Source organism: Carcharodon carcharias, chromosome 3 (genome assembly GCF_017639515.1).
Source record: "Carcharodon carcharias isolate sCarCar2 chromosome 3, sCarCar2.pri, whole genome shotgun sequence".
Classification (NCBI taxonomy): Eukaryota; Metazoa; Chordata; class Chondrichthyes; order Lamniformes; family Lamnidae; genus Carcharodon; species Carcharodon carcharias.
This window is the reverse complement of record NC_054469.1, coordinates 14,145,079-14,171,614: the sequence shown is the minus strand read 5'-3', so window position 1 is coordinate 14,171,614 and position 26,536 is coordinate 14,145,079. Positions and strand designations below refer to the sequence as shown.

General features: G+C 47.0%; 1 protein-coding gene across 1 annotated transcript; it reads right to left on the bottom strand.

The window, feature by feature from the left end:
- Nucleotides 1–377: 377 nt before the first annotated feature.
- pycr3 (pyrroline-5-carboxylate reductase 3) lies at nucleotides 378–26,448 on the bottom strand. The gene is made up of 6 exons (XM_041183289.1): nucleotides 26,321–26,448; nucleotides 22,266–22,330; nucleotides 21,378–21,557; nucleotides 18,129–18,341; nucleotides 17,387–17,479; nucleotides 378–1,558 (listed from the first exon to the last, which is right to left on the bottom strand). The coding sequence occupies exons 1-6, from the start codon at nucleotides 26,397–26,399 to the stop codon at nucleotides 1,376–1,378; spliced, it is 813 nt and encodes a 270-aa protein (XP_041039223.1). The 5' UTR covers nucleotides 26,400–26,448; the 3' UTR covers nucleotides 378–1,375.
- Nucleotides 26,449–26,536: the final 88 nt, after the last annotated feature.

The window sequence follows — 26,536 nt, the reverse complement described above, 5'->3', positions numbered from 1 at the left end:
CCAAGTCACTCACCATCCTGACTTGGAAATATATCGCCGTTCCTTCACTGTCGCTGAGTTAAAACACTGGAACTCTCTTCCTAACAGCACTGTGGGTGTACCTACAACACAGGGACTGTAGCGGTTGAAGAAGGCAGCTCACCACCACCTTCTCAAGGGCAACAAGGGATGGACAATAAATGCTAGCCCAGTCAGCGAAGCCCACATCCCGTGTATTAATTAAAAACAGTTTCAACAGCTTATCATATGGAAGCAGGAAGTGGAAAAAGAGAGAGAGCTGAGTTTAACAACTGAAAATCTGACAAGCTTCTGTTAGCTGTTGGAGTCAATACCCAGTGTTATCTTTTTGCAGGATTTAGAATTGAATGGCCACTCTCTGATGATGAGTATTTTATGTTCTCAGAGTTTTTGATAAACAGCACAGGAGCATGACTAGCAGTAACAGAGCACAAATAAAACTGCAACAAATGGAATGGAACCTTCTTAGCAGCATTAGGAATTTTCAATCAACTTGAAAACAAATGGGGAGAGAAAGCCTTGGGGTGGTTATTCCCTCCATTTTACAATGGATTCAACAGGAATGACTGTAACCATGTAAATTTTATATAGCTGCAAGCAGACTCCAGTTTGGTCTCTCTTCCTCCCTGCTCACAGCATCACTGATTAAAAGCACCTTGGATCAGCTCCATCGCAGGGATTGGCAACTACAGAGCAGCCCAAGGACTGCTATGGAGCAGTCTTCTAATCTTATATCGACGGAAGGTCCTTGCAGGGAGGGAGCCCTGGTTCCAAGATTTCTAATCAGTTAACAAAATTCATATTCTTATAAAACCAGCAAAGAAAACCCTGCTGAGTTTTAAAACATTAAGTTTTTTGATTTGCTTTCAACATTTCATAAAACAGAGGAAGACAGCAGCTCTCTCCCACAAACTTTGGCTGCTGGAACGAGATGATGCAAAACCAACTCTGTGAGAACATCCGTACTTCAATGTGAATTTAAATACAAATATATCCAGAAGTGAACCAGATTCTGTATGTTCCGCTGTATTTCTTTGATATTTGCACTTCCCAACGTGAAGCAATGCAATGCTTTCCCACTTCTCCCAGTATCAGCATTAAGGAGAGTACAGGTCGTTGTACCCTCGGATCTGGTTCTCCACAAGTAATCCAGTCCCAGTTTATGTTAGAAGTTGCTTTATGTAGTTTATATTTTAATTGCATTTCAGATGTGCCTCGAACCTCAAATGAAATAAATTACACTCTTTAATCCCTCCGGGCTCCAGACATTGAAGACAAGCATTGTAAAGCCCATAGAAATGCAGAATGGTTCTGGGAGCATCCCCCCACCGCCACTGTGCTTCCAGAATCGCCGTGACTACTTTTTACCCAACTCGCGAGCCCGGTTTGTCGCAGCTTCTACAGCGTTCATGACGGTGCAGCGTAGGTTTCCCTTCTCCAGCTCATAAACGCCGTTGATGGTTGTCCCACCTGGCGTGCAGACATCAGTCTTCAGTTTTCCTGGGTGGTCTCCCGTCTCCAGGATCATCTTTGCAGCTCCCTGAGGGAAAGACATCACACAAACAGAAGAAAGAAATTATTAAAACTATATTTTGTTGCAGCTATATAAAATATATTTATATATATGGCTATGTCTGTCCATACAATTGAAACTATGTGAACATGTCACACGATGATTACAGAATATTATTTCAAATAGAATATTAATTAAATAGTGAGAGACGGTAGAATGCTGCAGTCCAGAGGGATCTGAGTGACCTTGTACATGAATCACAAAGTGTTAGCATGCAGGCACAGCAAATAATTAGGAAAGCAAATGGAATATTGGTGTTTATTGCAAGGGGGATGGAGTATTAAGTAGTTAAGTCTTGCTACACCTGTACAGGGGACTGTAGCGCCACGAATACTGTGTACTAAGTAAGTGTCTTTTACTTAAGAAGGGACACACTTGCATTGGAAGCAGTTCAGAGAATGTTCACTGGGCAGATTCCTAGGATGAGAGGATTGTCCTATGAGGAAAGGTTGAGCAAGTTGGGCCTATCCTCATTGGAGTTTAGAAGAATGAGAGGTGATCTTAATGAAACAAAGAAGATTCTGAGGGATCTTGACAGAGTAGATGCCGAGAGGGTGTTTCCTCTCATGGGTGAGTCTAGAACTAGGGAGGCACAGTTTAAAAATTAGGGGTCTCCAATTTAAGATGGAGATGAGGAGGAATTTCTTCTCTCATGGGGTCATTGGTTTTTGGAATTCTGTTCCACAGCGAGCAATGGAGGCTGGGTCATTGAATATATTCAAGGCTGACTTTTTGTTAATCCTTTTTTATATTCTTTCCCCAAACCCCTACCTCCCCACCCACCCCACTCCCATACGGCCATCTGTCACATGTTTCTATGTTGTGCTTTCACAGAGTACTGATACTTGTTTGGTTATTAACCCATTCTGCTATCTTACCATCTTGCCACTTTGTCAATCTCTCCTGAGCTTCTACCTACCCCAACCTTGTATTTTGCTCCACCCCCTCATAAACAGTACAACATCTATCACATCACATTTCTACTTGTCTTTTGTTCTGAAAGTCATACGCACTTGAAACGTTAACTCTGTTTCTCTTTCCACAGATGCTGCCAGACCTGCTGAATTTTTCCAGCATTTTCTGTTTTTATTTCAAATTTCCAGCATCCACAGTATTTTGCTTTTATCTAAGTGTTTAATTCACTGCCACTTTCCGGGAATGTCTACCTTGAAGAAGTATTGCTTTTCTCTCCGACAGGATTTCCGTTTGTCTCTTTCACCCTGTTCACCTTCATTATTCTCCATTTCCTTCCTGGTGTTTGACAAAGTCTTTCCCAAAACTCACTTTCACAACCATATTTCCTTTCTCAGCGACTGTCTCCATCTGACTTACCTCATGTGGAGTCCAACTGAAGTTCCATCCCTCATGTTTTGAATCCATCCAGGATTACAGCTATCTCCAGGACATACAACGTTCCTCGGACTGCTGTACTCGTCACATCCTGAGATCCATACTCAGTGCTATGTGCCGCCATATGTACACACTCAACCTCTCTCTCCAGCAGCACCGACTCACCCTATCTCAAAGCTGTCCTTGTCTCCAGTTTCATTTTATTCTTCGTCTCTTCTGGTGCTTTAACAAGAAACTTTTTCTCTTCTTTTCAGGTGTTAAGAAATGCAAGCTCCAACAACTTATTAATACCAACACACACCTGGGACCCTCTACCCTTTCCCATCACTCTGACTCCATCTCTTCTTCTAATCCCAGCCCATCTTGTGTATTCGCTATACCCTCTGACTTTCTGCTCTCTGATGCTGAACGTTCTGTACTCAAAGGATTCAGTTTCATCTCCTTACGCCCTCACCTCAATGAATTTTGGGCTCGGTATGATGCTGAACTCTTCTTCCACCTTCATTTCCATGCTCACTTCTTTGGGCAGGAGTCCTCCTCCCATTCAAAGGATCCTTTCACCCGTCTCCAGTATTCTCCCTCTATCTGGACCCCTTCCTCTGGCCTCTTACCTGCTCTTGATCTTTTCATTGAGAACTGTCAATGTGACATCAGCTGTCTTAATTTCTCTGCTCCTCTCACCCACTCCAACTGGGCTTGTTTCCACTGGAGTTTAGAAGAGTGAGGGGTGATTTGATTGAAATATACAAGATCCTGAACGGTCTTGACAAGGTGGATGTGGAAAGGTTGTTTCCTCTTGTTGGTTAAGTCCAGAACTAGGGGGGCACTGTTTTAAAATAAGGCATTGCCCTTTTAGGACAGAGATCACAGAATCAACAGTGCAGAAGAGGCCCTTCAGCTCATCGAGATGAGGAGAAATTTTTTTCTCTCAGAGGGTTGTGCGACTTTGGAACACTCTGCCTCAGAAGGTGGTGGAGGAGGGGTCATTGAATATTTTTAAGGCATAAGTAGATAGATTCTTGTTAGGCAAGGGAATCTAAGTTATCAGGGGTAAATGGGAATGTGGAATTCGAAACACATGCAGATTAGCCATGATCTTATTGAATGGCAGAGCAGGCTCGAGGGGTCGAATGGTCTACTCCGGTTCCTATTTCTTATATTTCCTTCTGAACTTGCTGCACTCCCTTCCCTCAGGTCCAACCCTGACTTTGTTATCAAGCCTGCCGTTAAGAGTGGTGCTGTTGTTGTCTGGCGTATTGACTTCTACTTGGCAAAGGCTGAGCACCAACTCTTAGACACTTCTTCTTATCTCCCCCTGGACCACCACCAAACATCAAGCCATAGTTTCCAGGACTGTCACTGACCTTATCTCTTCTGGATATCTTCCTTCCACAGCTTCAAACCTCATAGTCTCCCAACCCCACATAGCCCACTTCTATCTCCTTCCCAAAATCCACAAACAGGACTGCCTTGATAGACACATCATGTCAGCCTGTTCCTGCCCCATAGAACTCATTTATTCCCATCTGGACTCCATTCTCTCTCCCCTTGTCCAATCTTTTCCAGCATACATTCGCAATTCCTCTGATGCCCTACGACATATCAACAATTTCCAGTTTCCTGGCCCTAACCGCCTCCTCTTCACTATGGAAGTCCAATCCCTCTACACCTCTGTCCCCCACCAGGATGGTCTGAGGGCTCTCCGCTTCTTCCTTGAACAGAGGCCCGAACAGTCACCATCCACCACCACTCTCCACCGCTTGGCTGAACTTGTTCTCTCACTGAACAATTTCTCCTTCAACTTGTCCCACTTCGTCCAAATAAGGTGTGGCTATGGGTACCCTCATGGGCCCATTTTTGTGGGTATGTGGAACATTCCTTGTTCTAATCCTACTCAAGCCCCTTCCACAACTTTTTCTTCAGTACATCAATGGCTGTAACAATGCCGCTTGATGCTCTCGTCCAGACCTGGAAAAATTTATTGATTTTGCTTCCAATTTCCACCCCTCTCTCACCTTCACATGGCCCACCTCCAACACTTCCCGTTCCTTCTTTGACCTCTCTATCTCCATTTCTGGTGATGGACTGACTACCAATATTCTTTACAAACCCACCGACTCTCACAGCTACCACGACTACTGCTTCTCACACCATGCTTCCTATAAGGACTCCATCTCATTCTCCCAGTTCCTCAGCTTCTGTCACATCTGTTCCGATGATGCTATCTTCTAAAATGATGCTTCTGACATGTCTTTCATTTTCCTTAAACGAGGGATTCCCCCCCCCCCCCCCCACCCCCTCCAAACACTGTGGCTGACAGGGCCCTCAGCCGTGTCCAACCCATCTCCCACACCTCAGCCTTCACACCTTCCTCTCCCTCTCAGGACCATGACAGGGTCCCTACTGTCCTCACTCTCACCTCACCAGCCTCCACATTCAAAGGATCATCCTCCACCATTTCTGCCAACTCCAGCATGCCACCACCACCATCTTCCCCTCACCCTCTCATCAGCTTTCCATATGGACTGTTCCCTCTGTGAAACCCTGGTCCACTCTTCATCCCCTTCCCATAGCACCTTTCCATGCAATCGAAGATGGTGCAACACCTGCCCCCTTACCTCCTCCCTCCTCACCATCCAAGGCCCCTTTCAGGTGAAGCAGCATTTCACTTGCACCTCCTTCAATTTGTTCCACGGTATTCGCTGCTCCCAATGCGGTCTCCTCTACATTGGGGAGATAAATGCAGACTGGGTGACCGCTTTGCAGAACACCTTTGCTCAGTCCACAAGTATGACCCTGACCTTCCTGTCGCTTGCCATTTCACACACCATCTTGCTCTCAAGCCCACCTGTCCATCTTTGGCCGGCTGCAATGTTCTAGTGAAGCCCAACACAAACTGGAGGAACAGCACCTCATCTTCTGAGCCTTTACAGCCTTCTGGACTATGAGTTCAACAACTACAGACCATGAACTGTCTCCTCCATCTTTACCCCTTTTTATCTAATTTTTAATTTATTTTTATTTATGTATTTGCTTTTATTTATTTATTCATTTTTAAATTTTTTTTATTTATTTTACTTTTTTAAATCCTTTTTCCACAACTCCCCTCCCCACAGAGCCATCTGTCACTTGTTTCTATGTTGTGCTTTCACACAGCCCTGACCCTTGTTCGGATATTAACACATCCTGATATCTTACCTCTATACCACCATCAGTACCTTCTTTAGTCTTTAACACTACCATTAACACTCCCTTTGTATTGTGTCCATGACACCTTTGTCAAACTCTCAAGCTCCCACCTATCCCTGATCTTCTATCTTGCTCCACCTGCTCCACCCCCGCTTAAACAGTATAAAATCCATTATATTTCTACTTCTCTTTAGCTCTGAAGAGTCATTCAGACTGGAAACATTAACTTTATTTCTGTCTCCACAAATGCTGCCAGATCTGCTGAGTTTTTCAGTATTTTCTGTTATTATTTTAGACAGATTTCTGATTGGCAAGGGAGTCAAGGTTGGGGGGAGCAGGAAAGTGAAGTTAAGGTCAGAATCAGATCAGCCAAGATCATATTGTATGGGGAACAGGCTTAAGGGGCTGAATGGACTACTCCTGCTCTTACAACAACTAAGGATGTCTCCTCCTTAGTTAACAAAAAGCAACTCCTTCAAATTCAACTCTACTTTTCTGCTTTCCAAATTGCAGCTAGTTTTGCTATTTAACTCTATCAAATCAAAGTATTAATTAGAAAATAAATAGGGAATGAATGACTGGAAAATGGGAACTGAATTAAGTCCGTGCGCTTTGGTCCAATCAGTCATCTACTGAAGATGACATTCAGTCTTCAACTTCACAAGTGCAACACTTTGGGAGATGTATTAAAATTTTGTCAAGGGCAACAATCACAATGGTGGTAAAAACAAAAAACTGCAGATGCTGGAAATCCAAAACAAAAACAGAATTACCTGGAAAAACTCAGCAGGTCTGGCAGCATCGGCGGAGAAGAAAAGAATTGATGTTTTGAGTCCTCATGACCCTTCAACAGAACTGAGTGAATATGAGGAGAGGGGTGAATTATAAGCTGGTTTAAGGTTGGGGGGGGGGTGGTGAGTGGTGTGGTTGTAGGGACAAGCAAGCAGTGATAGGAGCAGATAATCAAAAGATGTCACAGACAAAGGAACAAAGAAGTGTTGAAGGTGGTGAAATGGCAAGCGACAGGCAGGTGACAGACTGTCCACCAATATCCATTACAAGCCTACCGACTCCCACAGCTACCTCGACTACAGCTCCTCACACCCCACTTCCTGTAAGGACTCCATCCCATTCTCTCAGTTCCTTCGCCTCCGTCACATCTGTTCTGATGATGCTACCTTCAAAAACAGTTCCTCTGACATGTCCTCCTTCTTCCTTAACTGAGGTTTTCCACCCACGGTCGTTGACAGGGCCCTCAACCGTGTCCGGCCCATCTCCCGCCCATCCGCCCTCATGCCTTCTCCTCCCTCCCAGAAACATGATAGGGTCCCCCTTGTCATCACTTACCACCCCACCAGCCTCTGAATTCAAAGGATCAACCTCTGCCATTTCCGCTAACTCTAGCATGATGCCACCACCAAACACATCTTCCCTTCACCCACCCTGGCACCATTCCGTAGGGATCGTTCCCTCCGGGACACCCTGGTCCACTCTTCCATCACCCCCTACTCCTCAATCCCTACCTATGGCACCTCCCCATGCGCACGCAACAGATGCAACACCTGCCCCTTCACTTCCTCTCTCCTCATCGTCCAAGGGCCCAAACACTGCTTTCAAATGAACTAGCACTTCACTTGCATTTCCCCCAACTTAGTCTACTGCATTCGTTGCTCCCAATGCGGTCTCCTATACATTGGAGGGACCAAACGTAAACTGGGCAACTGCTTTGCAGAACACCTGCGGTCTGTCCGCAAGAAAGACCCAAACCTCCCTGTCGCTTGCCATTTTAACACTCCACCCTGCTCTCTTGCCCAAATGTCTGTCCTTGGCTTGCTGCATTGTTCCAGTGAAGCCCAACGCAAACTGGAGGAACAGCACCTCATCTTCCGACTAGGCACTTTACAGCCTTCCAGACTGAATATCGAGTTCATCAACTTTAGATCTTGAACTCCCTCCTCCATCCCCACCCCCTTTCCGTTTCTTCCCCCTTCCTTTTGTTTTTTCCCAATAATTTATATAGATTTTTCTTTTCCCACCTATTTCCATTATTTTTAAATCTTCTATGCCCTGCTACTCTTTCCACCCCACCCCATTAGAGCTGTACCTTGAGTGCCCTGCCATCCATTCTTAATTAGCACATTCGTTTAGTTAATATCACCACCTTCAACACTTCTTTGTTCCTTTGTCTGTGACATCTTTTGATTATCTGCTCCTATCACTGTTTGCTTGTCCCTACAACCAAACCCTACCAACTTCTCTCCCCCCACCGCGCACCCCCCCTCCTCCCCACCTTAAACCAGCTTATATTTCACCCCTCTCCTAATATTCAATCAGTTCTGTTGAAGGGTCATGAGGACTCGAAACGTCAACTCTTTTCTTCTCCGCCGATGCTGCCAGACTTGCTGTGTTTTTCCAGGTAATTCTGTTTTTGTTCTAGTAATCCAAAGGCCTGGACTAATAATCTAGAATCATGAGTTCAATCTATACCATAGCAGTTAAATTTAATTAATTAAATAAAAGGGCAATATCAATAGCAGTAATCAGAAACTACCAGATTGTCAGTAAAATCCCATCTGGTTCACTAACATTCTTTAGGGAAGGAAATTTACTGTCCTTACCCGGCCTGGCCTACATAGGAAATAGGAGCAGCAGTAGACCATTCGGTTCGTTGAGCCTGCCCTGCCATTCAAACAGATCATGGCCGATCATCTCCCTCTCACGCCATTTCTCCCACTATTCTCATATCCCTTGATGTCATTAGCATACAGAAAGCTATCGGTTTCTGTCTTGAACATACTCAATGACTGAGCTTCCACAGCCCTCTGGGGTACAGAGTTTGGTCTCTGAATTTTTGTTTCAGATTTCCAGTGCCTGCAGTATTATATGAGATGAATAAAGGGCCAAGGATTGCCATTATTTAAGAAGGATCATCAACAAGAGTCATCAACTCGCCAAGAGAGTGATGTGAGATCTCAGAAGAATTTATTTATGCAGAGGCCATTGGATAAAGGAAATGTTTTGCAACAGGGAGCAATTGAGTCAAAAAACTATTGCATATTATGTGACTCCAGATGCACATTAATGTGATTAGCTGTTAACTGCACACTGAATTAGATTAGCAAACCATACAGTTGTCTCAAGGGCAATTGAGGAAGGGCAATAAAAGCTGGCCTTGCCAGCAATGCCTACATGCTGTGAAAGAATAAAAAACAGTAAAATACCCCAAGGCACTTCACTGGAGCATTATCTCATTTGTTTAGGTAGTACCAGGTTTGAGGCAGCTGTGTCAGACGTAACTCAGCTGGTGGCACTCGCAACTGAGTTCAATGGTCATGGATTTGGATTCTACTCCAGAGACCTGAGCGCAAATAGTCCAGACTAATGATCTGATGCAGTACTGAAGGAGTATTGTTGGGTATGTAGTCTTTCAGATGCCCTCTGAGGTGGTCAAAAACAATCCCATGGCACCATGTTGCAGAAAAGCTGGGGAGTTCTCTGCGTTGTCCTGTCAAGAATTTATTTCAGACATCACTAAGAAACAGATTACCTGGTCATTATCCCATTGCTGTTTGTGGGACCTTGCTGTGTGCAAATTGACTGTCGCATTTCCTACATTACATGGAGTGACTATATTTCAATAGTACTTCTCCATCACCCCCTACACCTCAACCCCCTCCCACGGCACCTTCCCATGTAACCAGAGAAGGTGCAACACCTGCCCCTTTACTTCCCCTCTCCTCACCGTCCAAGGGCCCAAACACTACTTTCAAGTGAAGCAGCATTTCACTTGCACTTCCCTCAATTTAGTCCACTGCATTCGCTGCTCCCAATGCGGTTTCCCCTACAATTTGGTAGTTTCTGATTACTGCTATTGATATTGCCCTTTCATTTAATTAATTAAATTTAACTTCCATGGTATAAATTGAACTCATGATTCTAGATTATTAGTCCAGGCCTTTGGATTACTAGAACAAAAACAGAATTACCTGGAAAAACACAGCAGGTCTGGCAGCATTAGCGGAGAAGAAAAGAGTTGACGTTTCGAGTCCTCATGACCCTTCAACAGAACTGAGTGAATATGAGGAGAGGGGTGAATTATAAGCTGGTTTAAGGTCGGGGGGGGGGGGGTGTGTGGTTGTAGGGACAAGCAAGCAGTGATAGGAGCAGATAATCAAAAGATGTCACAGACAAAGGAACAAAGAAGTGTTGAAGTTGGTGATATTATCTAAAAGAATGTGCTAATTAAGGATGGATGGCAGGGCACTCAAGGTACAGCTCTAGTGGGGGAGGGGTGGAAAGGCTAGCAGGGCATAGAAGATTTAAAAATAATGGAAATAGGTGGGAAAAGAAAAATCTATATAAATTATTGGAAAAAACAAAAGGAAGGGGGAAGAAACGGAAAGGGGGTGGGGATGGAGGAGTGAATTCAAGATCTAAAGTTGTTGAATTCAATATTCAGTCCGGAAGGCTGTAAAGTGCCTAGTCGGAAGATGAGGTGCTGTTCCTCCAGTTTGCGTTGGGCTTCACTGGAACAATGCAGCAAGCCAAGGACAGACATGTGGGCAAGAGAGCAGGGTGGAGTGTTAAAATGGCAAGCGACAGGCAGGTGATAGACTGTCCACCAATATCCATTACAAGCCTACCGACTCCCACAGCTACCTCGACTACAGCTCCTCACACCCCACTTTCTGTAAGGACTCCATCCCATTCTCTCAGTTCCTTCACCTCCGTCGCATCTGTTCTGATGATGCTACCTTCAAAAACAGTTCCTCTGACATGTTCTCCTTCTTCCTTAACCGAGGTTTTCCATCCACGGTCGTTGACAGGGCCCTCAACCTTTTCCGGCCCATCTCCCGCGCATCCGTCCTCACGCCTTCTCCTCCCTCCCAGAAACATGATAGGGTCCCCCTTGTCCTCACTTATCACCCCACTAGCCTCCGCATTCAAAGGCTCATCCTCCACCATTTCCGCCAACTCCAGTATGATGCCACCACCAAAACACATTTTCCCTTCACCTCCCCGGCGGCATTCCGTAGGGATCGTTCCCTCCGGGACACCCTAGTCCACTCTTCCATCAACCGTACTCCTCAACCCCTACCTATGGCACCTCCCCATGCCCACGCAAAAGATGCAACACCTGCCCCTTCACTTCCTCTCTCCTCACCGTCCAAGGGCCCAAACACTGCTTTCAAGTGAAGTAGCATTTCAATTGCATTTCCCCCAACTTAGTCTACTGCATTCGTTGCTCCCAATGTGGTCTCCTCTACATTGGAGGGATCAAACGTAAACTGGGCGACCGCTTTGCAGAACACCTGCGGTCTGTCCGCAAGAAAGACCCAAACCTCCCTGTCGCTTGTCATTTTAACACTCCACCCTGCTCTCTTGCCCACATGTCTGTCCTTGGCTTGCTGCATTGTTCCAGTGAAGCCCAACGCAAACTGGAGGAACAGCACCTCATCTTCTGACTACGCACTTTACAGCCTTCCAGACTGAATATTGAATTCATCAACTTTAGATCTTGAACTCCCTCCTCCATGCCCACCCCCTTTCCATTTCTTCCCCCTTCCTTTTGTTTTTTCCAATAATTTATATAGATTTTTCTTTTCCCACCTATTTCCATTATTTTTAAATCTTCTATGCCCTGCTAGCCTTTCCACACCCCCCACTAGAGCTGTACCTTGAGTGCCCTGTCATCCATTCTTAATTAGCACATTCGTTTAGATAATATCACCACCTTCAACACTTCTTTGTTCCTTTGTCTGTGACATCTTTTGAATATCTGCTCCTATCACTGCTTGCTTGTCCCTACAACGACACCACCCCCAACTTCTCTCCCCCACCACGCACCTCCCCTCCTGCCCACCTTAAACCACCTTATATTTCACCCCTCTCCTAATATTCAATCAGTTCTGTTGAAGGGTCATGAGGACTCGAAACATCAACTTCTCCGCCGATGCTGCCAGACCTGCTGTGTTTTTCCAGGTAATTCTGTTTTTGTTCTAGTAATCCAAAGGCCTGGATTAATAATCTAGAATCATGAGTTCAATCTATACCATGACAGTTAAATTTAATTAATTAAATAAAAGGGCAATATCAATAGCAGTAATCAGAAACTACCAGATTGTCATTAAAAACCCATCTGATTCAATAATATCCTTTAGGGAAGGAAATTTACTGTCCTTACCCGGCCTGGCCTACTTGGAAATAGGAGCAGCAGTAGACCATTCGGTTCGTTGAGCCTGCCCTGCCATTCAAACAGATCATGGCCGATCATCTCCCTCTCACGCCATTTCTCCCACTATTCTCATATCCCTTGATGTCATTAGCATACAGAAAGCTATCGGTTTCTGTCTTGAACATACTCAATGACTGAGCTTCCACAGTCCTCTGGGGTACAGAGTTTGGTCTCTGAATTTTTGTTTCAGATTTCCAGTGCCTGCAGTATTATATGAGATGAATAAAGGGCCAAGGATTGCCATTATTTAAGAAGGATCATCAACAAGAGTCATCAACTCGCCAAGAGAGTGATGTGAGATCTCAGAAGAATTTATTTATGCAGAGGCCATTGGATAAAGGAAATGTTTTGCAACAGGGAGCAATTGAGTCAAAAAACTATTGCATATTATGTGACTCCAGATGCACATTAATGTGATTAGCTGTTAACTGCCCACTGAATTAGATTAGCAAACCATACAGTTGCCTCAAGGGCAATTGGGGATGGGCAATAAAAGCTGGCCTTGCCAGCAATGCCTACGTGCTGTGAAAGAATAAAAAACAGTAAAATACCCCAAGGCACTTCACTGGAGCATTATCTCATTTGTTTAGGTAGTACCAGGTTTGAGGCAGCTGTGTCAGACGTAACTCAGCTGGTGGCACTCGCAACTGAGTTCAATGGTCATGGATTTGGATTCTACTCCAGAGACCTGAGCGCATATAGTCCAGACTAATGATCTGATGCAGTACTGAAGGAGTATTGTTGGGTATGTAATCTTTCAGATGCCCTCTGAGGTGGTCAAAAACAATCCCATAGCACCATGTTGCAGAAGAGCTGGGGAGTTCTCTGCGTTGTCCTGTCAAGAATTTATTTCAGACATCACTAAGAAACAGATTACCTGGTCATTATCCCATTGCTGTTTGTGGGACCTTGCTGTGTGCAAATTGACTGTCGCATTTCCTACATTACATGGAGTGACTATATTTCAATAGTACTCCATCACCCCCTACACCTCAACCCCCTCCCACGGCACCTTCCCATGCAACCAGAGAAGGTGCAACATCTGCCCCTTTACTTCCCCTCTCCTCACCGTCCAAGGGCCCAAACACTCCTTTCAAGTGAGGCAGCATTTCACTTGCACTTCCCTCAATTTAGTCTACTGCATTCGCTGCTCCCAATGCGGTTTCCCCTACAATCTGGTAGTTTCTGATTACTGCTATTGATATTGCCCTTTCATTTAATTAATTAAATTTAACTTCCATGGTATAAATTGAACTCATGATTCTAGATTATTAGTCCAGGCCTTTGGATTACTAGAACAAAAACAGAATTACCTGGAAAAACTCAGTAGTTTGGCAGCATTGGCGGAGAAGAACAGAGTTGACGTTTCGAGTCCTCATGACCCTTCAACAGAACTGAGTGAATATTAGAAGAGGGGTGAAATATAAGCTGGTTTAAGGTGGGGAGTGGGGGGAGAGAATTTGCGGGGGGTTGGTGTGGTTGTCGGGACAAGCAAGCAGTGATAGGAGCAGATAATCAAAAGATGTCACAGACAAAGGAACAAAGAATTGTTGAAGGTGGTGATATTATCTAAACGAATGTGCTAATTAAGAATAGATGGCAGGGCACTCAAGGTACAGCTCTCATGGGGGTGGGGTGGAAAGACTAGCGGGGTATAAAAGATTTAAAAATAATGGAAATAGGTGAGAAAAGAAAAATCTATATAAATTATTGGAAAAAACAAAAGGAAGGGGGAAGAAACGGAAAGGGGGTGGGGATGGAGGAGGGAGTTCAAGATCTAAAATTGTTGAATTCAATATTCAGTCTGGAAGGCTGTAAAGTGCCTAGTCGGAAGATGAGGTGCTGTTCCTCCAGTTTGCGTTGGGCTTCACTGGAACAATGCAGCAAGCCAAGGACAGACATTTGGGCAAGAGAGCAGGGTGGAGTGTTAAAATGGCAAGCGACAGGGAGGTTTGGGTCTTTCTTGAGGACAGACTGCAGGTGTTCTGCAAAGCGGTCGCCCAGTTTATGTTTGGTCCCTCCAATGTAGAGGAGACCACATTGGGAGCAACGAATGCAGTAGACTAAGTTGGGGGAAATGCAAGTGATATGCTGCTTCACTTGAAAGGAGTGTTTGGGCCCTTGGACGGTGAGGAGAGAGGAAGTGAAGGGGCAGGTATTGCATCTTTTGCGTGGGCATGGGGAGGTGCCATAGGTAGGGGTTGAGGAGTAGGGGGTGATGGAAGAGTGGACTAGGGTGTCCCGGAGGGAACGATCACTATGGAATGGTGCCGGGGGGATGAAGGGAAGATGTGTTTGATGGTGGCATCATGCTAGTGTTGGCGGAAATGGCGGAGGATGATCCTTTGAATGTAGAGGCTGGTGGGGTGATAAGTGAGGACAAGGGGGACCCTATCATGTTTCTGGGAGGGAGGAGAAGGCTTGAGGGTGGATGCGCGGGAGATGGGCCGGACACGGTTGAGGGCCCCTGTCAACGACCGTGGGTGGAAAACCTCGGTTAAGGAAGAAGGAGGACATGTCAGAGGAACTGTTTTTGAAGGTAGCATCATCAGAACAGATGCGACGGAGGTGAAGGAACTGAGAGAATGGGATGGAGTCCTTACAGGAAGTGGGGTGTGAGGAGCTGTATTTGAGGTAGCTGTGGGAGTCGGTAAGCTTGTAATGGATATTGGTGGACAGTCTATCACCAGAAATTGAGACAGAGATGTCAAGGAAGGGAAGGGAAGTATCAGAGATGGACCATATGAAAATGATGGAGGGGTGGAGATTGGAAGCAAAATTAATAAGTTTTTCCAAGTCCCGAAGAGAGCATGAAGCAGCACCGAAGTAATCATCGATGTACCGGAGAAAGAGTTGTGGGAGGGGGCCAGAGTAGGACTGGAACAAGGAATGTTCCACATACCCCATAAAGAGACAGGCATAGCTGGGGCCCATGCGGCTACCCATAGCCACACCTTTTATTTGGAGGAAGTGAGAGGAGTTTAAGGAGAAATTGTTCAGTGTGAGAACAAGTTCAGCCAGACGGAGGAGAGTAGTGGTGGATGGGGATTGTTCGGGCCTCTGCTCAAAGAAGAAGCTAAGGGCCCTCAGACCATCCTGGTGGGGGATGGAGGTGTAGGGGGATTGGAGGTCCAGGGTGAAGAGGAAGCAGTTGGGGTCAGGGAACTGGAAATTGTTGATGCGACATAAGGTGTCAGATGAATCACGGACGTAGGTGGGAAGGGACTGGACAAGGGGAGAGAGAAGGGAGTCAAGAAAACGAGAAATGAGTTCCGTGGGGCAGGAACAGGCTGACACGATCGGTCTACCGGGACAGTTCCGTTTGTGGATTTTGGATAGGAGGTAGAAGCGGGCCGTCCGAGGTTGGGCACCTAGAAGGTTGGAAGCTGTGGGAGGAAGATCTCCAGAGGAGATGAGGTCAGTGACAGTCCTGGAAACAATGGCTTGATGTTCAGTGGTGGGGTCATGGTCCAGGGAGAGGCAGGAGGAAGTGTCTGCGAGTTGACGCTCAGCCTCCGCGAGGTAGAGGTCAGTGCGCCAGACAACAACAGCACCACCCTTGTCAGCGGGTTTGATGACAATGTTGGGGTTGGACCTGAGAGAACGGAGTGCAGTAAGTTCAGAGAGAGACAGATTAGAATGGGTGAGAGAAGCAGAGAAATTGAAACGACCAATGTCACGCCGACAGTTCTCAATGAATAGATCAAGAGAAGGTAAGAATCCAGGGGGAGGGGTCCAGGTGGAGGGAGAATATTGGAGGTGGGTAAAAGGATCCGTTGAACGGGGAGAGGACTCCTGCCCAAAGAAGTGAGCACAGAAACGAAGACGGCGGAAGAAGAGTTCAGCATCGTGCCGAGCCCGAAATTCATTGAGATGAGGGTGTAAGGGTATAAAACTAAGTCCTTTGCTGAGCACTGAACGTTCAGCGTCGGAGAGGGGAAGGTCAGGGTGTATAGTGAATACATGGCCGGGACTGGAATTGAAAGATGGGGTGGGGACGGAGGGACAGGCAGGGGTGGAGGGTCCTAGATGGGTGTTGGTGTCGATGAATTGTTGGAGCAACTTGTTCCTTTATCTGTGACATCTTTTGATTATCTGCTCCTATCACTGCTTGCTTGTCCCTACAACCACACCCCCCCTTCCCTACTTCTCTCCCCCCACTCCCCACCTTAAACCAGCTTATATTTCACCCCCTTCTAATATTCACTCAATTCTGTTGAAGGGTCATGAGGACTCGAAACGTCAACTCTTTTCTTCTCCGCCGATGCTGCCAGACCTGCTGAATCACAATGGTGGGCTAGGGAGATGGGTCATTTTGCAGAATCTTTCGTTGCACAGTGACAACACACAGGTCTGTGTTTAAACACCTCCATATGGACTACTGCTTTCAAACGTGCTGCCCTGGGTGGTTGCCAAGTGAAGGTCAGACACTTTTCCAGTGTGACCGGACTCCAAACCTCTCTTTTTCTCTCTCTTTCTCTGTTCCTACCAGCAAGGAGGGATTGTCTCTCTCATCACTATCTCGGAGTCTCCTTTTCTCTCCCCACCCTCAGTAGCTGTACAATATTTGGCAGCTCCAAGGAGATAGGTTTATCAACATTTTATTTCTCCCACCAAGTTTTCTCCCCTCCTTTCCCCAGACTCATGCTGGGGTATGGATCCGCTCACATCAGACACCGTCTGCTGCTCCACCCGGCTGGATACTCTCTGTATGCAAGTCTGAATGGTGAGTAATATTGGACTGCAGGAGCATCACAGTTGAACCCCTTCCTGTCCTCCAATCTAAGAGGAATTGTTTGTGTATCAGGAGCAATCGATATTCCATCCAAACCCAGGATCATTGAGACTACTGTAGAGCCCCTACCACTGCCCTGCCTGAGATCAAGTAATTCTGAATAGACCATTGACTGAACCTGGGATTCTGCCTTGTCTGTATAAGTTGCAGCAAGCTGGGAATATACTCACTAACATGAGGGAGAAGCCAACTCAAATTCAAAAATGGCTAAAGATGTGTCACTTACCAGCAGCGTGTGAGCTACAAGTTTCTTTGACAAGTCATATGGCATTCCCATTTTAATACCTCCCTCTGTTAGAGCCTCGGCAAACAGGTAAACCTATGGAATGGGAAAGGAAGAACTTGCATTTTAACACCAGCCTTTACAACCTCATATCATCCAGATGCTCTTTACAGCCAATGAAGTAGTCTTGAAGTATAATATAATGTAGGAAACGAACAGTTTGTGCACAGCAAGCTCCCACAAATAGCAATGCGATAATGACCAGATAATCTGCTTTGTTAATGATGTATGTCAAGGGACAAATATTTGCCAGGTTCCTGAAGGAGCTCCTCTGCTCTCCTTTGAAATAGTGCACCTGTATCGGGGGAGGGAGGAAAGAGATCAGCCACGATTAGCTCTACCAAATAGCTGGCTCAGGCATGGTGGGCCGAATGACCTCCTTCTGTCTTGTATTATTCCATAGTCCCAGTTCCTGATTATCATCCAACTAATGCAGATTTCAGATTAAAATTATTTGGCATTGCTGTGACGCTTCCTGAGGTTGAATTACTGGTACTCATGTCTAATAGCAGAGGACATCCAGTACCGTAGCAAGGGGGTCAATAGTTTCAGGAGAGGATTTAAAATCCTGGTCTTAACCTTTGCAGACACTGGCCAGGCAATGCCACATGCTGTGTTTAGCTGCAGCCCATCAATGAGTACAAGGACATATTTGAGTCCTTTCTCTGCTACCTACAATACTTACATATGCCACTCCGCTCCCACTGATCCCAGTGTGGATGTCCACGTAAGATTCTGGAGTTTCTTCACACAGTCCACAGGGAGACACAAGGCTCTTCAGGAGAGCGGCTTCCGGATCCCCAGCATTGCTTCCACGGCAAAACACCATTGAGCCCTGCTGCACTACGCACGGGAGGTTTGGCATCATTCGCAACACCTTGGTCCCAACAGGCAGGAACTGAGAAGAGAGAGTCACAGGTCAGAGTATGAGAATTACTGCAAGGACTTAAAGTCATTACAGCACACGAAGAAGCCACTCAGCCCTTCGTGTCCATGCACTTTGTTAAAATATATCCAAGAGTTTATATTCATATGTATACATTTTATGAAGCTATCGTACATTTGCATTACATGGTGTTTATGGGAGTCTGTTTTCTTAGTACTCAGCAATGTAAATTTAGGGGGTTGAGGTAATATGCTTTTTGTTGGTCTACAGGGATCAATTGGGTCTGCGATTCAGGGATGTCTGTTGATAGTCAGGTTGGTGATGGTGGTGGTGGCGCGTTTGTTATGACCTCTGTTGGTGGAGGGTCTCTGTGCTGAAGGGTATGGAAGCAAAGTGAAGATGCCAGTGCCTCACACTTTTCAGTAATTCTTCAATTCCAGGTGGAAGCCAAATTTTTCTGACAGGTATGTGACCTCCAGGTGTTGGTTGCAGGGAGAGCTACACTGCAAACAGTGAAAAAAAATGCTAACAGCAACAGCTTGTAGCACAGGCCTCTTGCTACTCAGTGAGCATGTGCAGTAAGCATTAGGTTGGGTCCTTCAGGAATGTAAGGCCAGTCTTGGTCTTCGTGGTCCCTCAGACTATTGTTCTCGAAAGCTGAATGTAGGGCTGTGACTAGAGTATCATCAAGACAGAATCTGACAAGGAGCCATAGGAACAGATATTAATACAGGTGGCCAAAAGTTTGGTCAATGAGGTAGTTTTTAGGGAGCATCTTAAAGGAGAAGATAGAGGTAGAGAGGAAGCAAGGTTTAGGGAGAGAATTCCAGAGCTTAGGGCCTGGATAGCTGACAGCTGACAATGGTGGAGGAAATCAGGAATGTGCAAGAGGCCAAGAGGAACGTGGAGATCTTGGAGTGGGTGACAAAGGTAGAGAGGAGTGAGGCCACGGAGGGATTTGGACACAAGAATAAGAATCTTAAAATCCCTGGTAATTATTACCAGCCATTCTGCATTAAAGATTTAGGAAAAAGATGCGAAAAATCAATCATTCGGTAAGAAACTAATATTCAGTGACCAATCAGCTCATAGACGAAGTTTTATGTTACTAAGGAGAGATTTGTCAGTGCCTCCAGGTTCGATGGAGGTCTATGGGGAAAAAAATCAAATCAGGGCTCTCACTGCTGACTACTGGCCAGTAATCCTGCTACAAATTATCCTCATGTGCAAAGAGACATCAAAGTCAGGAATGAGTTCAACTGTGACTCACTGTCAAGGCTGCATAGATAGTTGCTGCACTGGTTGTGACCTTCCAAAATTCCCCAGATTCTGGAATGGTCCCAGTGGAATGGAAGTTAGCAAATGTGACACCGCTATCCAAGAAAGGAGAGGGACAGGAAACAGGAAACTACAGGCCAGTTAGTCTGAAATCAATCATCGGTCATTATTAGGAAATGGTAACAGAGCACTTAGAAAATCGTATGGATCAGGCAAAGTTAACATAATTTTATTAAAGGGAAATCATGTTTGACAAACCTATTAAGAGCTTTTTAAGGATGTAACTGGCTGTTTAGCTAAAGGGAAACCTGTGGATGCAGTGTGTTTGGATTTTCAAAAGGTGTTCAACACAGAGGGAAGGTTGTTGCACAAGATAAAGGTTTGCGGTATTGAGGTGATATATCAGCATTGAATGAGGATTGGTTAAATAACAGAGAACGGAGAGTGGAAATAACCGTGTCAATTCCAGGTTGTCAGGCTGTTACGATTGGAGCGCCACATGGATCAGTGCTGGGGCCTCAGCTATTTATAATCTATATTAATGATTTAGATGAAGGGACCTGGTGTAGTGTATCTGGGTTTGCTAGATAGGAAATTAAGTTGTGAGGAGGACATAGAGTCTGCAAAAGGATAATAGACAGGTTAAGTGAGTGAGCAACAAGGTGGCAGATGGGAGTATAATGTGGTGAAATGTGAGGTTATTCACTTTGGCAGTAAGAATGGAATATCAGAATATTTTTTAAATGGTGAAAAACTATTAAATGTTGGTGTTCAAAGGGATTTGGGTGTCCTTCTAAAAGGAATATATAAAGCTAAAATGCAGGTACTGCAAGTAATTAGGAAGGCAAATAGTATGCTGGCCTTTATTGCAAGGGGGTTGGAGTACAAGAGTAAGGAAGCCTTGCTGCAATTGGTCAGGGCTTTGATGAGACCACACTTGGTGTACTGCATGCAGTTTTGGCTTCTGTTCCTAAGGAAGGATATACTTGCCTTAGAAGAGGTGTGGCAAAGGTTCACAACATGGATTCCTGGACTGTGAGGGCTGCCCAATAAGAGGAAATTATGTAAAAAGGCTTGTACAGTTTGGAATTTAGAAAAATGAGAGCTGTTCATGTAGGCTTCTACAAGGGATAGATGCTTGTAGGTTGTGAACCCTGCCTAGAACTAGGGCTCACTGTCTCACAATAAAGGGGGCAGTCATTTTGGCCTGAGGGGAGGAGAAATTTCTTCACTCAGAGGGTAGTGAACCTTTGTAATTGCCAATTCCAGAGGACTGTAGATGTTCAGTCACTGAGTATATTCGAGACAGAGATAGAGGGAAATCAAAATTGTACACAGTATTCCATGTGTGGTGTCACCAAAGCCCTGAACAATTGCAGCAAGGCTTCCTTACTCCTGTACTCCAAAACACCTTGCAATAAAGGCCAACGTACCATTTACCTTCCTAATTACTTGCTGTACCAAAGGAAATAAAGAGATATGGGGAGCAAGTGGGAAAGTGGAATTGAGATGAAGGATTAGCAATAATTGTACTGAATGGCGAAACAGGCTCAAGGAGCCTTACGGCCTACTCCTGCTCCTATTTCTTATGTATAAGGATCACATGAATAATTGCAGATGGTCATAGTACTGGAGGATGATTAGCCAATATGACACCAGTAAAAAGTGCACACATTCAGCAAAGGAGAGGTGAAAATCGTGGAAAAGCTCCTCTTAAAAAATACTTACCTGTAACACCTTCCTCACTCCACCCAAGGGCTACCTACTTACTTTTTCCAGTGTTTCTATGGTAACCCCAGCTGCCACAGAGACGATGAGGTGAGTTGGTGTGACAAATGGAGCTATGTCTCTCAGGACTTCAGGCAGAATGGGAGGCTTGACGCTCAGAAAGAGGACATTGCAGCTCTTCACCACTGAGGTATTACAGTGCGTTGTCTTCATCCCAGCTTCCTGCAGAGCAAGGCACAATAGGAACAGAAGAGAAAAGACCACTTGACCAGCTATCTCACCCCTTCCAATATAACCCATTCCGTTATGGGCTTTACCTTGGAAGAGTCTGTTGAGTTTCTTGTTCTCCCATCAAAAGTTGAAGCAAATCTCCCAGTCTTTCTATTGTCATTGAATTTCTTCTTGCCCTACCCCTGGGTACAGTTACTACAATTTGGGCACAGTAAACATTGCTGGACTATTCAGCTCTGGAACACTTCACAACCTGAGCATGATTTAATCCTCACTCAGGAACCACATGAACCACTACTGGATAGTGATTAGCATTGTGGGTGTACCTACACCACATGGACTACAGCGGTTCAAGAAGGCAGCTCACCACCACCTTCTCAAGGGCAATTAGGGATGGGCAATAAATGCTGGCCTAGCAGGCGATGCCCACATCCCGTGAACAAATTTTTTAAAAAGGAGCAAGATTTTCTTTCTCTCTGGCCCAGAGGGCACTCAGGCCAATTTTTACTAATTGTATCTGGAACCTGCCTACGCACCTCACAACTCAAGGTAACACATTAACTGATGAAGCTATTCGGGGAGGACGGGCACCGAGATATTCCTTTATCACATTCCGCGATTCCGTCTGCCAATCCTTTCTAATCCCCGTTTCCCCACCACTTAGCTTCACACAGTTAAAATCCAGAGACTGCACCTTACCTTGAATTTGTATAAGTTGTTGTTTGATGGAGCTGAAGCCATCACCTTCTCAGGTTTCACATTTCCTGAGAAGCAAAAGAAGATATCACGCTTTACAATTTGGATCGCCGGCCCATTGCACTGTGCAGCTCACTCACCTCCTCAGAACCCTGGCAACACACAAGGTCACTGGTGTGCTTGTGGAACAGGGCAGCTTCAATTGACAGAGAGACTGCGCGTTCCTACTAATAGCAGAATAGTCACAGGCTCCAATTATAAACTATGATGGAGCTTTCCCTCCTGGCTTGATAGGACTGATGAGGAGGTGTGGGAGGATACTGGTTCGGAAATAATCACCAACACAGACTGGTTGAGCCAAATGGCCCGTTCTTTTATCCTTTCATAGGATTTGGGTGTTGCTGGAAGGCCGGGATTTATTGCCCATCCCTAACTGCCCTTGAACTGAGTGGCTTGCTAGGTCATTGCAGAGGGCAGGTAGGAGTCAACTACATTGCTGTGTGTCTGAAGTCACATGTAGGCCAGACTTCCTTCCCAACAGGACATCAGTGAAGTAGGTGGGTTTTTAAATCAATCAATGATAGATTCATGGTCATCATTACCGAGACGAGCTTTCAATTCCAGATTTAATAATCAAATTTAAATTCCACCATCCGCCATGGTGGGATTTGAACCCATGTCCCCAGAGCATTAGCCTGGGCCTCTGGACTATTAGCCCAGTGACATTACGACAATGTCACCAACTCCCCATATGTTTCAGAGCTGCACGTTCCACATAACTGCTTCAATGTTAAAATAAGTGTGGCTGCAATACATACAATCAGCATGATAGCGATGCGATCACAGGAGATTTGTCAACAGTACTGCTCCCTCAAGGCCATTCAAATGGTCTCACTGCAGTTCTTAAAGCCCTGAGCATAGTTTTAAGGTTTAGCATGAATCTCCCCAGCTTTCATTGTCTTTTTGATGAAATGTTAAACTCAGACCTGATCTGCTGTCTCAGTTGGATATAAATAACACTATTTCAAAGAGCAGGGCAGTTCTCCCCGGTGTCCTGATCAATATTTATCCCTCAGCCAACATCAGAAAAAAAACAGAGTGGCTGGTCATTATGACGGGGTGAATATTATCAGGGGTGGTTGGCTTGCTGCCCCCACCCACCCCCAGACGCAAAGTCAGCATGGAGACAACCCACGCCACACCAGCCTGGCCCACGGGCATATGTGCTAAACAGGGGCAATGTGGGACGTCCAACCCTCACTGGGAGGAAGTCCCGCCTTTGGTGGCTGCCAGCCAATCTGATTGGCCAGTAGCTCCATCAGTCCTGGTCGCGCCAAGGGGGCATTAGTGGGTGCTGCCAGGACAACCAGGAAGAAGGCAGCAGAGGCCCATGGATCCCAGAGCCAGTTAAGCCTGGGGGTCTTGGGCAGGTTAGGGAAGGGGAGGGGGGGGGGGTTTAATGGAGCAGGGGGGTAGGAAATAGGGGAGGGGGAGGGGGGATGGGTTGATGAATTTAATGGAGCAGGCGGAGAGGAAGTAGGGGAGGGGGAGGGGTAGGTGAGTTTAATGGAGCAGACGGGTAGGAAGTAGGGGAGGGGGAGAAGAGGGGGAAGGGGAGGGGGAGAAGGATGGGGGAAGAGGAGGGGGAGGGGGAGGGGGAAGGGGAAGGGGAGGGGGAGGGGGAGGGGGAGGGGGAGGGGGAAGGGGAGGGGGAGGGGGAAGGGGAAGGGGAAGGGGGGAGGGGGAAGGGGAAGGGGAAGGGGAAGGGGGGAAGGGGAAGGGGAAGGGGAAGGGGGAGGGGAAGGGGAAGGGGAGGGGGAGGGGGAGGGGGAGGGGGAAGGGGAGGGGGATGGGGAAGGGGAGGGGGAGGGGGAGGGGGAGGGGGAAGGGGAGGGGGAGGGGGAGGGGGAAGGGGAGGGGGAGGGGGAGGGGGAGGGGGAGGGGGAGGGGGAAGGGGAGGGGGAAGGGGAGGGGGAGGGGAAAACCCCTGATGCACAGAAGGCAGCACCACATTGCTGTTTGTGGGATGTGGTGTGTGTAAATTGGCTGCGAATTTCCTACATGAATACTGACTTCACTTCAAAAATATTTAATTGACTTTCAAGTGCTTAGAGAAGTCCAGAGATCATGAATCATGTTATATAAATGCAAATACTTATCTTATGTTGTGTTGAATTTAGTCACTTTGTTTACATTTTGATAACCATCAAGTCAAGCAAAAGCCCAGCAAATTTAAAATTGAAACCCAGACACAGTCCCCCCCAACCAAAAAACCCAGACCCGCTGCTCCCCCAACAACCCCAGACACGCTCCTCCTCCCGATACCCAGGCACTCTCCTATCTCTTGCCAAAGCCAGACACCCTCCTCCTGCCAAACCGAGACACCCTCCCCACCCAACAACCCCAGATACGCTCCTCCCTCAACAACCCCAGACTCGCTCCCCCCAACCCTAGACAACCTCCCCCCAACAACCCCAGACACGCTCCACCCCCAACAACCCCAGACACACTCCCCACCAACAAACCCCAGACACACTCCCCACCAACAAACCCCAGACACCCTCCTCCCCCCAACAACCCCAGACACACTCGTCCCCCAACAACCCCAGACACGCTTCTCCCCCAACAACCCCAGACAAGCTCCTCCCCACAACAACCCCAGACACGCTCCTCCCCCCAACAACCCCAGACACGCTCCTCCCCGCAACAACCCCAGACACGCTCCTCCCCGCAACAACCCCAGACACGCTCCTCCCCGCAACAACCCCAGACACGTTCCTCCCCCAACAACCCCAGACACGTTCCTCCCCCAACAACCCCAGACACGCTCCTCCCCCAACAAACGCCAGACACGCTCCTCCCCCCAACAACCCCAGACACGCTCCTCCCCCAACAACCCCAGACACGCTTCTCCCCCAACAACCCCAGACACGCTCCCCCCCCAACAAACTCCAGACACACTCCCCCCCAACAAACTCCAGATACGCTCCCCCCGAACAAACTCCAGATACGCTCCCCCCCGAACAAACTCCAGACACGCTACCCCCCAACAAACTCCAGACACGCTCCCCCCAACAAACTCCAGACACGCTCCCCCCCAACAAACTCCAGACACGCTCCACCCCCAACAAACTCCAGACACGCTCCACCCCCAACAAACTCCAGACACGCTCCACCCCCAACAAACTCCAGACACGCTCCCCCAACAAACCCCAGACACGCTCCTCTCCCCAACAACCCCAGACACGCTCCTCTCCCCAACAACCCCAGACACGCTCCCCTCCCCAACAACCCCAGACACGCTCCTCTCCCCAACAACCCCAGACACGCTCCTCTCCCCAACAACCCCAGACACGCTCCTCTCCCCAACAACCCCAGACACGCTCCTCTCCCCAACAACCCCAGACACGCTCCCCTCCCCAACAACCCCAGACACGCTCCTCTCCCCAACAACCCCAGACACGCTCCCCTCCCCAACAACCCCAGACACGCTCCCCTCCCCAACAACCCCAGACACGCTCCTCTCCCCAACAACCCCAGACACGCTCCTCTCCCCAACAACCCCAGACACGCTCCTCTCCCCAACAACCCCAGACACGCTCCTCTCCCCAACAACCCCAGACACGCTCCTCTCCCCAACAACCCCAGACACGCTCCTCTCCCCAACAACCCCAGACACGCTCCTCTCCCCAACAACCCCAGACACGCTCCTCCCCAACCCCAGACACGCTCGTCCCCAACCCCAGACACGCTCCTCCCCCCTTTAACCCAGACACCCTCCCCCCAAACCCGGACATCCTCCCCCCCCAAACCCAGACACCCTACCCCACCACCAAAACCCAGACACCTTCCTCCCCCACAAACCCAAACACGCTCCTCCCCCCCCGCCCAAAACCAGATACCCTCCTCCCCACAACAAATCCTCATGTGTCTCGAATCCACTTTGCATTCAGCAAAATCAAGCTGAAGGGAATTAGTGCTGATACGTTGAGAATTCAGATAGCTGAACACGTCAGTAAAGAGACTGCACCCTCACTAACTGTTACCAAAAGCATTACCTGACACCAAGAGCCCTTTGGCAATTCCAAAAGCCATTTTTCCTGCACCAATAAAGCCCACAATCAGATCTTCCTCCATGGCTGTTGCAATCACTAACAACAGTGAAGCACAGTTGGCTCATCAGAAAATAACCCTGTGTTCAGAAACTAGATGGCCAACCATAAACTATCCACTGCTTTGAGAACAGGTCGAAGAACTACAACTGCCCTGCTGTA